The 16,204-nt window shown below is 42.1% G+C and overlaps 1 protein-coding gene across 1 annotated transcript in view; it reads right to left on the bottom strand.

Annotated features, from left to right (window-relative positions):
- LOC126175920 (serine/threonine-protein kinase SMG1) overlaps positions 1 to 16,204 on the bottom strand; it is a 383,335-nt gene that overhangs the window by 110,347 nt on the left and 256,784 nt on the right. Inside the window, exons 31-35 of the mRNA XM_049922990.1 lie at positions 15,556 to 15,783; positions 9,142 to 9,226; positions 6,542 to 6,857; positions 6,100 to 6,374; positions 4,690 to 4,858 (exon numbers count right to left, since the gene is read on the bottom strand). Coding sequence (XP_049778947.1) covers positions 4,690 to 4,858; positions 6,100 to 6,374; positions 6,542 to 6,857; positions 9,142 to 9,226; positions 15,556 to 15,783 — 1,073 coding nt within the window. The remainder of the gene's footprint in view (positions 1 to 4,689; positions 4,859 to 6,099; positions 6,375 to 6,541; positions 6,858 to 9,141; positions 9,227 to 15,555; positions 15,784 to 16,204) is intronic.

The following is a 16,204-nucleotide window of genomic DNA, read 5'->3' as shown; positions in this document are numbered from 1 at the left end:
AGGTTTGATCCTGAAAGGTCGCCCTGGAAGAAAAGAGCCCCCAGTCTGCCTTGGAGATGGTCCAACTAGAGGAGCACGGAGAGGGGGTATGCTGCAGGAGATGGATAACACACGGGAAGTGGTCGCTCGAATATGTATCAGAAAGTGCATACCACTCAAACCGGCGTGCAAGTTGGGGAAAACATATAGAGAGGTCTAAATGGGAATAGGTGTGAGATGTGTCCGAAAGAAAAGTAGGGGCGCCAGTATTGAGGCAGACAAGAGTGAGCTGGTTGAAAAGGTCTGCTAACAGTGAGCCCCTCGGGCAGGATGCTGGAGAGCCCCAAAGGGGATGGTGGGCATTGAAGTCTCCAGTTAACAAAAATTGTGCAGGTAGCTGAGCAATAAGTTGCATCATGTCTGCCTTGGTAACGGCAGATGACGATGGAGTGTAAACGGTACAAATGGAAAAGGTAAAAGTGCGGAGAGTAATGCGGATGGCAACTGCCTGCAGGCCGGTGTGCAACGTGATGGGATCGTAGTAAATATCATCCCGGACCAGCAACATAACCCCTCCATGAGCTGGGATACCTACCACAGGGGGTAGGTCAAAACGCACAGAGGTGTAGTGTGCCAAGGCAATTTGATCGCATGGGCGTAGCTTCGTTTCCTGGAGGGCTACGACGAGCGGACGGTGCAAGCGGAGCAGCAACTTCAGGTCCTCTCGGTTGGAGCGAATGCTGCGAATATTCCAGTGAATAAGTGCCATCGTAAGAAGAAAGGAAGACGAAAGAAGGGGTCACCTCGAAGGCCGCTGAGGGCCTGGCTTCGAGCGAGCACTGCCGCCGCTATCAGTAGGCGGACACTCATCGTCCATTGGGTCTATAGGTTCATCGGCCATCTTGGGAGGATGGCCGGGAGGGGGAGCTTCCTCCGCCGGTGAACGGCCAGATGTTCGGCTACCAGCGGTGCGGCCAGGCGAAACGGATGACGGCCTGGGGCGGCAACCGCTGGGTGGCGCAGGAGAAGAAATGCGCCGTGGCGGAGAAGGAGAACTGTGCTTCCTATGAGCCTTCTTGGAAGGACGTTTGGTGGAAGTACTGGTCGAAGGCTGGGAGGTCGAGGTACGTAGGAAGTCTGCACGGGATGGTTCCTTCTTGAAGGCCCGTGCATCTGACTTCTGGGTCTTCGTCTTAGCAGAAGCTGATGAAGGGGCTGGTGTCTGTGGTATGATGGGAGGAAGAGGAGACGTCGACCGCGCGATCTTAGCACTGGCCGAACGGATGACCGTGGTGCTAAAGGTCAGATCGCATGTCTGGGTTGCCACCTCCCTGGTAGTCCGAGGAGAGGCGAGGACAGTACTGTATTTCCCCGCTGGGAGCAGCGTGGGCTTCCTACTAGCCAATAGCTTGCGAGCAGCCGAGGTGGACACTTTCTCTTTGACCCGAATTTCTTGGATACAGCGTTCTTCCTTATAGACAGGACAGTCGCGGGAGGATGCGGCATGGTCACCCTGACAGTTCACACAACGAGGAGACGGAGGTGGGCAGTCACCCTCATGGGCATCCCTGCCACAAGTGACACATTTAGCCGCATTGGAACAAGACTGTCGAGTGTGATTGAAACGCTGACACTGGTAGCAGTGCGTAGGTGTCGGGACATAGGGGCGAACAGAAATAACCTCGTAGCCCGCCTTGATGCGCAATGGCAGCTTAACACTATCGAAGGTCAAGAAAAGTGTCCGGGTCGGTACAAGGTCATTGTTGACCTTTTTCATGACCCTATGGACAGCCGTCACGCCCTGCTCAGCGAGGAAAGATTGAATCTCCTCGTCAGTCAATCCGTCGAGGGAGCTAGTATAGACTACACCACGAGACGAATTCAAAGTTCGGTGGGCCTCCACCCGGACAGGGAACATGTACAGGAGTGTGGCCCGAAGCAGTTTTTGTGCCTTAAAGGCGCTCTCAGTTTCTAGTAATAAGGTACCGTTACGCAACCTGGTACAAGATTTGATAGATCCGGCTATGGCATCTACACCCTTCTGGATAACGAAAGGGTTGACAGTGGAAAAATCCTTTCCGTCCTCAGATCGAGAAACGACGAGGAACTGTGGGGCAGGCGGTAGTACTTTTGTCACTGTTGGCTGGTCACGTTTCCGTTTTTGGGCAGAAGTCGAGAGAGATGGAGTGAAATCCATTGCGGAGGAATCCCCCATGATTGCCAGCGTCTCCGATGGCGCGCTCCTTCCTTGTGGGGACCCTCTCAGAGAGGGTGAATGTTTACACCTCAGGTCACACCTCCCGAGAAACAGACGGAGGGACCAATCGGCATGGTCAGAAGGTATCAGCTCAGGCAATCACCCCTTCCCGGGCCTGGCCTTTACCAGGGGGTACGCGCGTGCCTTACATGTCTACCCAGGGCGGGGAATTACGCGTTACCCCGTCACCGGCTACGCATGCGAACGCGTGGGTTGGCCTTCAGGCACGCACAGGGAGGAAGGAAAAAGAGGAAAAAGAAGAGAGAGAGGGAAAAAGAGGACAGACTGTCTCAAACGCCGAGGCGGAGACCAGAGAAGGCAAGGAGAAGAAGGCAATGAGAAGGCAAGGAGAAGAAGGCAATGAGAAGGCAAGGAGAAGAAGGCAATGAGAAGGCAAGGAGAAGAAGGCAATGAGAAGGCAATGAGGAGGCAAGGAGAAGAAGTCAAGGGAAAGAGTAAGGAAGACAGTGAGGTGGAGAAGAGCAAAGAAAGGAACCAACCAAAGGAAGGAAGAAACGAGAAGTGAAAAACCAAAAAGACCACAATTATAGGTCATGGAACCGTCCGTCTCCGGACGCAGGCGCTAACTACCCCCGTGAGGGGGATGGACTCCTTTTAGTCGCCTCTTACGACAGGCAGGAATACCGCGGGCCTATTCTAACCCCCGAACCCGCAGGGGGGAGGGCCACATGTGAAACCCGTCATGTGATCTACCAGCTAAGCTGCAACCACTGTGCCGCGTTCTACGTGGGCACGACTTAACAAGCTGTCTGTCCACACAAATGGCCATTGACAAACTGGCCAAGAAACAGCTAGACCACACCATTGCCGAGTACACTGCCCCACGCAACATTCTTCATTTCAATGACTGCTTCACAGCCTGTGCCATCTGGATCCTTCCCACGAACACCAGCTTTTCTGAATTACATAGGTGGGAACTCTCCTTGCAATACATCCTACATTCCCATAATCCTCCTGGCTTCAACCTCTATTAGTCTATATCCTTACCCTCTATCCCTTTCCTCATTCCAGCACCACACAGTCCTCTATTCCAACAACGCACCCACTGCCTTTTTACCTCTCTCCTTTCCCGCTAAGTGCCCCAACCCCTCCACCCACCACCCTGCGTCTAACTTCCTGGCCACACCTAGCTGCCCTCCCCTCTCTCCATCTCGTCCCTGTATCCTTCCACAAGCAGCACTTTACCATCCCCAACCCTTACCCTGCTATCCCTCTGCTTCCCCAACCCAGCCTCCTCCATACCCCCTACAACCAGTTGCATTTCCCCATCAGGTGCAGCCGATCATAGTGTGGCCTCAGCAGCTAGAGACTGCAGTCATATGTGTGTGACTTGCGTTTGCACACACACACTGCATGCGTGTATTCTATCTCCGACAAAGGCCTTGTTGGCCGAAAGCTCATTTTCTGACAGTCTTTTCAGTGTGCCTATCCGTGACTCAGCATCTCCACTATATTGTAAGTAGTAACTATCTTATGCAATGACCCCGTATTTTACAAATAACAAATTTATCAAAAAACCTCGTCTTACAATTGGGTAAATATGGCACAATGAAATAATAAAATAATAACAATAATCACAAAAGGCTTACAGGTGTACCTAATACCATTATTTCTATTCACACCAGAATATTTTTGTTGTTTTTTACCAACCTAAATTAAGTTTCTAGAAATTCAATTCAATTAAAGTTATATTAAATCATCTGTAATTTGGGGACTGAAAATTTGTGTTCACAATATGATAAGCAAAAGTGATCATTCTAAATAGCTCTCCACTTATAGACTTTCTAAGCACAAAAATTATTTTTATACATAACGCAGGAAGTAAGGATAACCACTCTACCATATAGTTGATTGATCACTAGGAACAAAAGCAATTAAAAACTTAGTTCAGAATTTGGCCAACAGCTGTCTTCAGAGTTGACTGACTAAGACACAAATGCATATACAAGCATGGTTCAAATGACTCTGAGCACTATGGGACTTTACAGCTATGGTCATCAGTCCCCTATAACTTAGAACTACTTAAACCTAACTAACCTAAGGACAGCACACAACACCCAGTCATCACGAGGCAGAGAAAATCCCTGGCCCCGCCGGGAATCGAACCCGGGAACCCGGGCATGGGAAGTGAGAACGCTACCGCACGACCTACAAGCATGGCTACATAGCCCAAGGCTCAGCAATGTTTTCAGTTCTGTTTTGTGCATGTTGACCTCTCGATATGACTATACAGTGTATGGTTACCTTCAATCTTTACATTATTCCACACAGGACATCCCAGTATTATATTAAAAGATTGTCTTTGATAATAGCTATGCATATTGCAGCCTACACAAGTAGTTTCCAATTGCTCTTTCTCTGTATTTATGTACACTTTGATTTAATCCACAGAACATGATGTAGGCATAGAGTTAAGGAATAAAAGAACATACTTGAAGAGAAGGTCCTTTGGAGTTTCTTCAATAAGCTCAGTCAGTACTTGCTGGAGGACTGCTGGTGGCCATTCTTTCCTGTTCTCCAGAGCAATTCCCTTTTCCTTTAGCAGTGGCGTAAGCTTTTTGTAAAACAGTTCTGATGGACGCATAATTTGTCCTGGAGCAGCTGTAAAAGGAAAATACATACACTTACAAATTACAATTTAAGTAGCCTAAAACTGTTCATTAAGTTCTATAAATATATTCAAACATTAACACAAGCAATTTCCATCACAGTCAAAATGCAAATCGAAATCTTTATCTGTCATCCCATTTACAAATTTTACTTCTTGAAACAACACTAGCTCAAACTACAAGTTACTAATGACCTGTCCCAGCTTCACAGAGGTAGCACTAAGTACCTAGGGTTGCACGACTTGTCTACGGTAGTGGTAGTAAATTACATACACAAACCTTTCTTGTGAATCAGTCTAGCTACTGGTGAAATCCACACCAAAATTCCTAGAATAGTTTCCGAGATTATTCTTCAGACACATACAGAAAAATGTGGCAGGGGATTGTATTATATACATTTGCAGATGCATGGGGCATTTCTCTTCTCTTAACTGGAAAAATTAACTTAGGCATAACATTTCAACAATGTAATGATGAACGTATAATGGAAGCCCATATATCTATTGACACACACTGTGAAAACAGACTATACGGACATTACTTTACAGGCCTAGAAGTAGTTTCACCAAGACCACTTCAGAGTTGCAAACAGCAGCAGCTGCAGCAAGGAAACAGTTTTGGATTTCTCCAGTTGATAGTATCTGTACCTGGCCACCCCCTTCGGAAACCCTCCCACCTGGGGACAAATAGTATTAGATCATTCGGAGGTCACTCAACCACATTCGATCTGGAGATGGAAGATCAGGAATGGCATTTCCCTGTGGATACCAACTGTGACTGAAGAGAACTACACAACATGGAACACCAATTGATATGTCAATTATGCCCTGAACCTTGCACAGAAATAATCTTCTGCTCGCAACTCCATGTGCAATTGATGTTGCAAGATTTTGGGCAACAGTAGTGTTGCTTAGTAATATTTTCTCCCTGTTGTTCTTAATGGTAATTATCACCTGTTGTATCTGCTTCCAACTCCAATAAATAATAAAATTAAACTGGTAATTAGATAACGCTGGCACACGATACCCTGGACAGGAGCTAAGCCTAACTGGGAGAAAGAGGTATTCAGTCCTAAGTACTGCCATAAAACAAACTTCACACATTTTTAGTGGTTTTAAAACTAAACTGTTGGAAGAAGTAAAGATGGTACATACAAAACTGGATTCATACAGCTTAGACATCAATGCAAGTAAAAATAAAAAAAAGGTTATTCAATATATTCTGTATACATACTGTTTGATGTGGCAGTAGAAGAAGATTGGGTCTTCAGTGAAGCTGCTGCTGCCTCTCTCTGCTGCCAGCGTTTGTATAACCCAAAGAGAGGGGTTGCTCCATCAACCCAACTTATTAGCCCACTACGTGGTCCCAATGGAATGACTGAATAATGGCGTGCATAATACATATCTGACTGACGGCCTTGACGCATCATAGTGTTCGCAATACTGAGGAATTGCATGATTCTTTCATCTAAGTGTAGGTCCTCAAGGCCTTTGAACAGATATGTGTACCTGCGGCAAATTTTGCATTTTGTACAACAGCTCAAATCTTCATACACACACACACACACACACACACACACACACACACACACACACTCTTCTCTCTTATTGTCAATTCAGTTCCACATTAATTAGTAACAAAGGAGCATGAATTACAAATTTTAAACAATATTTACATTTGTCCATTACTTCCATGGAAAACCAACTTCTTTGGCTTTGTTTTTGTGGGAAGTATAGCAATATTATTATCAACAGAAGCAATGTTTATTATTGTGCCAGCTCGTGGTGTAACTCCTGGCATAGCAATCAGAGTGTTTTTCAATGAAGCAAGTGAAGGGCTGATGTCTGACATTCTCAGACTGTATGCTGCACGTTTCTGAACACGTTGCTGAAGTTTAGCTTGAAGTTGTTTCATGGGTGCCCATGACTCATTTGGTCTTCTAGGATTAGATGGTTCTTTTAGGCTGGTAAGGGCTGCTGAAATGTGTTTACCTGCAAGAAGGCAAGAGAATTATATGTATGAAGTGATCAGTCTCATTTTATACAATGTCATATCAGTCAACGTTCTCATGGTTTCAGAGCTTAAAAATTTTACTTCACTACATTGCATTAAGTGTTTAAAAAACATAAGCCACAGAACCGAACGCAAGTTATCCTCCTAGTATCAAAAAGATTGCACAGTTTCATAGATCAGCACTGTAGCATATAACATGTATGAAACAAATTTTTAAGTTCTCTTTCAAAATATAATTTCAATGGTGAATAAATACTCCAACAACCAGCAAGTTACAAATAAGGGCATAAATCCGAGATGAAATATTAAATGCATTTATGAACTCTGAGGTACCTCTTCCTTGAATACTCTCCCCTTCGCCCTGAACCACCATCTGAACAAGCCTCCAAAGTGTCAACGGTACTGGCCAACTGCCATGTCATTCCCTGCCCAAAGGCATCATTGGATGTGTATATGGAGGAGTGCTCCTCCTGACAATGACATTGAAAATATAAATGCAAGAGGCAAAATGTTTATTATTGTGACAGATACAAATAACCTCCCTCTCCCCCTCCAAAGGACGGAACTATTAGGTCCAAAAGCTAGAAAGTGCTATCACTTTTTCTTTTGCATGTGTACCAGCAATACTACGAATTTCTGCTATTAAATATAAGCACTGGCCCACAATTCAGTCTCTTAATTTATTAGTTTTCTGAACTGAACTTTCATTTGATATAATACGGAAATGATAAATTCAACTTGGTGCAGATGGTGCTTCTCTGAAATCACACTGCATGTTTGACAAATTGTGCACACTTAGATGTTACACGTTGTCATGTACGACACTATGAAAAACCAGCAAAGCCTAATATCGCAGTTAGACAGTATCTAATAGCAGTAAATATGCACTGAGGTTCATTTGTCATAACAGATGCAATTAGCTGTGCATTAAAAGAAAACTACATTTCAAGCTGAAGCTGCAAAGCTAGTGATGTAATGCACATCAAAATCATACAAGTAATGACACTGTTTGCTGTGAGCACATGCCATAATTATAAAGAAGGAAGGGCAATTAAGATTTAGCACTTTGTTGATGATGAGGTCTTTGGAGAAGGTGTACAAGTTCAGGTCAAGGTAGGAAGCTGGCAACATCTTTTCCAAAATAACCATCCCAGCATCTGCCTTACACAATTTAGAGAACCCACACAAAATCTAAATCTGGATGGTCCAGTTCCTTGTCACAATTATGGCACTGAAGGAAAGAAAACAAACATTTATATAAGCAAGCTTTCATCCGTCACAACCTCAGCAAAGTATCCAGCCAATCAGTTAACAGCAACTCAAATCGTGGTATACACATTGAATGTCACAAAGCAAGCATTGATGGTAAGTTAATAATTCTGCAATTAGTCAAGAACTTTGATGGAATTTCAATATTCTCTATTGTCAAAAGTAAGGCAGAGTCATTTCCCACTGAAATTGGAAAAAGAGCATAATGAACATAAGACAGAAACAATGTAACTTTAACATTGTAGCAAAGCCCAAAAATTAATATCCATTCGCTGTTTTGCATAAAAATTTCTTAATTCATTTGCTGCATCAAATTTGGATAAAATTCCAAGATATCGACAATATCCTCCATCATCTTTGTCAGGGACTAAAACTGATTCTTTTATACCCACAGAATGAAATCCGATTGGCCGGATTATGCCATGAAGGCGCAGATTGAAGTGGCGCATTCTAATTTCAAGTCTCTCTCTTATCACAGCGTCTCAAATAGTTTGAAGTGTGAGCAACTATTCTTGTTTGTTCAAAATAAATCTTATGCTTATTTAACAAGTTGTGATTTGCCACACCTGATTTATCCAAATGCCTGTATTTAAGGTGACGCTAATGTTCTGTGACCAGAAGATCAGCTGAAGTTAGACTTTGTGAGAACAACTTCAATAATAGAGAGACCACCTATGCACTTAGCAATGCTTGTAAGCATGCACTTAAACTCAGCCAACTGGATGCCATTCTGTGAGTATAAAAGAGGCAACCTTGCCAGTTCATGACAGTCAGCTTTAGCCTCTGATGAAGATGGAGGATGTCATCTAAAGCTTGGAATTTTATCCGATTTTGACATGGCAAGTGAACCGAGAAATTTTTATGCAAGAACCCCATTGTGAGAAACTTCGTAGGCCTTCAATGTTTTGGTTATTTTTTTTTTCTAGTTTATTTTAGAATACTGTATTTTTCATACTCTGCCAAGTGGTTTCGTTATAACAACGAGATACTCACCAAACTTCTCCTGAAACCACCTTTCATGTGGTGTCTCTGGTGGTACAGAAGTGATGGAGTGAAGCTGCTCCAACACAAAAACTAACTGTAAGGCAAGAAAATGGCATAATTTCACACTTGGTAAAATATTACATCAGTACACTGATCAGCCAGAACATTATGACCACTGATCTACTATCAAAATATAAACCCGTCCATGTGACAGCAGTGGCCCCTTGTGACGAGTGACTGCTAGTCAGACACAAGCACAGTGAATGTAATATCAGTGAGTGTGCTGTCTGTGTATAGAATGGGAAGGGCGTGTGATCTATCCGAGTGATCGAGGGGGCAGATTGTGATGGTCCAGAGGCTCAGCACGAGCATTTCAGAAACTGCACAACTTGCCAGGTGTTTGAGGAGTGCTGTGGTGAGAGTCTTCAACACGTGGTGAAACCAAGGTGAAATCATGTCCAGATGTCATGGGGTTGGGTAGCCACCTCTTTCAGATGTCGTAGGCTTGCCAAACTGGTAAAACAGGACAGGCAGTGAACTGTGGCAGAACTAACATCAGAGTTTAATGCTGGGCAGAGTACAAATGTGTGTGAACACAAAGTGCACTGAACACTCCTACCAATAAGCCTCAGCAGCCAATTATGCACGCGTGTTCCAAAGTTAACACCATGACATCAGCAATTATGATTGTAATGGGCACGTGACCATCAGCACTGGACATTAATGCAGTGGCCAAGTATTGCATGGTCTGATGAATCCCAATACCTTCTTCTTCATGCCAATGGGAGGGTACGAACTGGTCTTCTTCCAGGGGAACATCTCCTTGACAACTGTAATGCAGGACAGAGAAGCTGGCGGCAGATTCACCGTGCTCTGGTGAACATTCATGTGGGCATCCATGCGTCCAGTGGAGCTAATCCAAGGTACCAAGATGGCCAATGAGTATCCTACACTGATTGCAGTCTACAAACCCCTTCATAATGATCATGTTTCCCCGACAGCGGTGGCATTTTTCGACAATACAATGCACCATGTTACAAGGTCAGGAATGTGGTGCAGTGGTTCAAGAAAAATGGTGGTAAGTTCCAACTGATGTGCTGGCCCCCCAACTCGCCAGATCTGAGCCCGATTGAACAAATCTGGGATGCGACAAAGTGTCGTCAGAGCTTCTCTCTACCCCTCCCTCCCAGAATTTACAGGAATTCAGCAAGTTGTTTGTGCAGATGCGGCACCAGCTTCCTCCAGGGAACTACCAAGATCTCATTGCTTCCATGCCACAGCGCATTGTCATCTGTGCCAAAGGAGGACGTACTGGCTATTAGGTAGGTGGTCATAATGTTCTGGCTGATCGAAGTATACAGTTACAATATAATCTATATACATTATTATTACTGTTACAAAATGGTCACCATAATGCGATAAATATCGTGAATTACTTTCCCATAAAAAGATGAAATTCATCATCAATCTGTCCCTGATGATGTGCTGTAATTGTTGAAAGATATACACCTGCTTAGCTGTTTTAAGCTTTTTTCCTTTATCCCACAGTAATAGGAATCTCTTTGCTATAACACTAGTGCAAAAATGAGAAATGAAACGAAGTTGGGTTTAGCGACGAAAGCAGATTTTACCTTAATGCCAGTAAAGCTCATTTGTGAGTTCTATATCGGCCATGAGAGTGGCAACCGTTGGAGCTGATCAATTGATGACAAACAATATCAATTATTAGCATCACAATGTAAGAAACTGAAGCTTTTAATGACTGTACATCTGATGAGTGCCGATGGAACACTGAACTGAGCAGGATCCATTGAGAACAGCAGTAGTCCAAACTACTGTTGCTTCTAAAATATAAGGAAGATATGTTCTTCTAGCAGAACACCATCCATGCTGATATTTCTTGCATCAGCCAACGGATTCACAAACAAGCTGTCAACTACCATGTCCAGAAAAGATCACCAAACCAGTTACCCACTGTGCACATCCACAAAATGATGGGTCTTGTTGTAATGTCCCCACAGAAAATACCCTCTACCACGCACCAGTTAATCATTGTCAATCAAACCTTCCACATTCATTCACTTTGGAAAAGTATCTGATCCGATTTTCTCGTAACATATGCGGCGACAGCTTGACGACGCCAAAGTATTTTCTAGTGTGTTTATTCTTTGAAATAACAGAGATGCATATATGCATTCTCCATGGCTGTTAGAGTGGTAACTAGGACAGCTTCTGTAGTATCTGTTGAGGGATTGACATGTTTCTGAGAGATACATATTTTGCTTTTCTTCTCGCTAAAGCGAGCCATTAACATTTGTGCTGCTAGCGGTTTGTTTGAAGAGAAAGAGGCTGTAAACGGAAAATAATTAAGACGTGGAATCACCGGAGATCTGGACATGTAATGGAGATGGATTGAATACACAAATTCCTTCATAAATAAGGTTTGTGACTTTTTTGTTCTGGAGTGAATGAACGAATGAGTTTTTTTCTGAATCATTTGATGATTACGTTGGCCCTGTAATTAGTGGGGAAGTTTCAGCTGTGTTGAAGAGAGCCTGCAATCACTGAGTCTGTGTTAAATCGTCCAAAAAGGCTTCGTACACATCTGGAATTCGCAATCTTTCATAAAAGGAACAAATTGTCCACACGATTGATTCTCCCGACTGAATGCAGTGCTTAACAGTAATAATAAATGTAAAGATCTCTTACAGCAAGCCAGCCGCTGAATACCAAGATGAAGGACTCCACCAAAGATTCTATTTGGCTGATTTCACGTAATGAAATATTATATTAAAAACTGTACATAGATAAAAGAGAGAGAGAGAGAGAGAGAGAGAGAGAGAGAGAGAGAGAATGAAAATAGAGAAAATACTAATCATCCTCCATTAGTCTAACTTTTCGCCTGTCTTATCACGGATCAGCCGACAAAAGGGGAGGCCCTTACTTTACTGTATAGATTTGTGTGTGAAGGTGAAGGGATCTTAAAGGCAACAGATACACGTCTATACAGACAAGACATTACACAAAGTTAGCGGCTAGCTGCATTCATCATCTATTCTTACATGAAGAGACGTCAACTTATTATCCTTAACATTTAAAAAAAAGATGTTAAATTGTCTAGTCTACATTTCTGTCAATGTCCCTTGTCCTCCTGCAAAAAGGAAGAAGAAAGAAAGAAAGAAAGAAAGATAACTCTGCACTCATTCTTCTTCCATACAATTTCTTCTTTCTTCTACTTCTTTTATTGACTTGTCATTGCCCTTCCCCTTAGTTCCTCACCTTTATCCTCAGTTTGTGCACCTTCGTAAGCATCATCTTCTCATCCACTCTGTTCGCAAACCCTTGCCTGTTATGTCCCTAACACTTCCATTTCTCAGCTTTCCCATTATTGTTACATGTATTCAGCCAATCAAAGACTTCATTTCACTTTCTCACACCTTAGTCATTTCCTTTACCTTCGTGGTCCAAGTTGGTAAAAAATACATTTTGTATACCAGCTCCTTATCTTTCTCGGGAACTTTTTTCTGTATCATTCCTCTGACATTTCTAATAAAGCCGTTCACATATCTCTTTGTTATGCCTACATAGATGCCTACTTTCTCCCTGTTGTTCCCTCACACCATCAAATTATCAGCAAACAGTATTGCTGTCAGCTTATCTATTTTGCCATTTATGTCTTTATGTCATCCACCACCACTACAAAAAATCCAACACAGTACACTTCCTTGTTTCAGAATATTACTCTACATCAGTCATGATGTTCTCTCTTGCCACTCTCTCACAATTTACAAATCTCACATATAATTATTTTATGCTCAGTACAATCTGCTTCTCTACTCCTCAGTTCCTCCCACACTTTAATTCTGGATAAAGAGTTGTACACTTTCTCTACATCCCGGAATGCCATTAGCAGAACTCTGCCACACTCATATTGGTGTTCCTTTCTATACGAGATCTACTGTGGACTTTTGTGACCTGAAGCCATGCTGCTGTTCAGTCAGATGCCTTTCCACTGTTCTCTGGAGCCTTCTTTCCAGAACCTCACAATTTTTTGCACAGTGGCACATAAGGGTAATGCTCCCATATTATTAGAATAAGTACTGTACAATGTGTATAATTTTTTGCCATTAATTTAGAATTATTGCTTCATTTATTTCTTACAGAAAGAAATCAGTGGAAGAGTTTCTTTCAGTCAGATCAAATTAAACAATGAGCAATACTTCGTGAAGCCATTACGTAACTGATGAGTCTCCACATGTATACAAGCACACAAAAGAGTCACTTGACCATTTATTCATGTCTTTCTGTGTCACCTGGAGAGGGTAGCATTGTGATAGCCTTTTGTGTATGGACGATCCTTGCATGGTTTTAACAAGGTAATCACAATGACCTCCGTTTGTCTTAAATACAAAGGTCCTGGTATCAAATCTGATTGGAAACATGAGGAATATCTCTTTATGCTCATTATTCAAATGGGAAATCATGCAGTAATAATTTTAGATCCTGGACCTGTAGCTTTAGTCGCAAATATGGCAGATTTAAGTTCCCAGAAGTGTTTTAGCATTGCCTAGATTATATTTAGTGGAGAGGTTAACTGGTCTTCATTATTTAGCACAGAAGTGATGGTTTTGTCATCTACTTTAACCAGAGATCCTTCACTGTTGACTGCCACACTATAGTGGCCTTGGTAATGACTAAGGCAACTCTAAAACAGCCATGACCTTTTTATTATCTGCAGGCCTCATAACATAGACTGCTGTTAGGTTCTGTGACAACTACCTGCATTTGACCTTTTCCAGTGACACCCACCCACTTCTAACAGCAGAGCAACATACATCATATTACCAGAGGACCTGCAATGCAAATATCTCAGTGTTATGAGTAACAGTAACAATCTGCCCAGCCATATCTTCAGTGCTGTGTTAGTGTTGATTTGCTATTACACTCTGATTAAAATAACTTTGTGATTGACACTTCACTGGCTCAAATGGTAGCTGCCAGCTACCAGCCAATTATGGTTCTATTTTGAATGCCAAACTTGCTCATTGTGCTCCCTGTTTTACAGGGAAATACATAGCTTTGTCAAGTGTGACAGACGGCATGTAAGCAACAGTGAACCACCCATATACCCAAGCAATCTGTCACTACACGTTTGCAGACTCAAGTCATTTCTACGTTACATGGGTGTCTCTGACAGACAGTGTCAAATCAGAAAATCATCTTCAGACGGGAGGACACTGGTAGTTTTTCATTGTATAGTGCCAACTGAGTCAGTTGAATAAAGTGAGACATTCATGACGGCATTAAAATGCCCTCCTTGCCATGTTTTCACAAAGAGTATATTCTCTTTTAAAATGAACTTTTCTAGATTTCTAATCTCTGGGCAGGGGTGAATATAGCTTCACATCACGTAATATGCATTTAAATTTTCTAAATGGGAGTAATGAAGTTTCTATTTGCTCCACGAGAGTTGTCATTTCATGACACTCTTGTAGTGTGACACACAAAGAGAATGACCATATTTTTTTATATATTACGAGTAAGTTGAGAGGAGTAGGGAAGATGTGCCAAATGTCCCTCACAAACATAGCCACACAGTTTTGCCTTTAGACTGACTTTCTGTAGATGCTGCTGCCACTTGGCACAGGAGAATACAGATGGCTACTCAAACTAGAGAAAGAAATTTCTGGAGAATTCCAGGTATGAGGAGGAAGGAGGTGTCATTACAAGCTCCTGACAAATTAACAGTGAGTGAAATGGGAAATGGCATCATATAGCAGTCACAATTTTTCTTTTTTCTCAACCGAGATATACTAGCCAAAAGCAGTAGTTTGACCGTAGTTTTTAAACATTGGCAATTTATATGGAATAATAATAATATAATTAACACACTTTAAAATATTTAATATTTTAAAAATTTGTGATTTATAAAACTTAATAAAATTAAATATCAATACTAAGTTCAAAACACAGAATTCCCTAAGATTTTATGATATTCCAGAAATTCCCCAAGATTTCCCCGACTTTTTCAGGAAAATCTTAATTCTATGAGAATTCCAGGTTTCCCAGAAGAATTAGCACCCTGGAATACTACTACGGTGCTGATGTATTACATACAAGTCATCAAATAATGACAAAATCAACTAAGTGAATACAAAGATAAGTAAATGTTTGTTCCAAAACAAGATTATGGAAGTAATATCATGAAAATGATATAAAAACAGTTCTAACCAAGTACTACTGCAAATTGAAATTTACACGTTCTACATTTTGAAGAAAAATAACCCTTGGAGAGCTAACAATTCTGAGAAGCAGCAACAACATAACAACTATAAGTTTATCTGTTACAATATCAGTGAGTCTAATGTCAGAATCTACAACCAATATGTAATGGGTGATGTATTTAATCTGAGAAATACTAACAGGTTTAAGAACAATGCGATGTTTCTCAGCGATCAGTCTATCACGCTCTGCACGGTCCAATGCAGGATTGTTGTCAACTCTGTTTACTTCCACCTCAAGCTGCTGCAAACGACGCGAAATTTCTGTGTGATGTTGGCTTAGTGTTCCGAGCCAAAGTTCATCCCACAACAGCGTTATGCGCCGAAGTTCCTGAACAAGTAGTTGTACCTGTGATATTGCTTCAGGTGCCTGTAACAGAAGTATTACATGTTAAGAAACTTAACTGCATACATCCTTGCTTATATTGTGCTTGTACGTGATATGCTAACAAATTGCAGAAGCCATAGAGTACTCTGCTTTGACACCCCAATATATGAAAAAATATATCTGCTCACTTTTCTCCACATATTTCGGGTAACTCTTTCCTGTCACTAACACAACTGCCACTCACAGTTCCACACAACTATCTTATGAAATTCTGCGTAGCCTGATAAAGCAGTGACAGACAGGATTAAATTACATTAAATGATAAAAGATGAAATCTATCTACTCACTTACCCTATAGATGTGCATACAAAATTTGAAAGCACAGCTAAATGTGTGTGTGTATGGTACGGATATACAGTATACCTCTCTGCCAATGAAATTTGAACTTAAATTTATTCATTCA

The sequence above is a fragment of the Schistocerca cancellata genome, chromosome 3 (assembly GCF_023864275.1).
Source record: "Schistocerca cancellata isolate TAMUIC-IGC-003103 chromosome 3, iqSchCanc2.1, whole genome shotgun sequence".
Lineage (NCBI taxonomy): Eukaryota > Metazoa > Arthropoda > Insecta > Orthoptera > Acrididae > Schistocerca > Schistocerca cancellata.
This window is presented reverse-complemented; position numbering and strand designations above follow the sequence as displayed.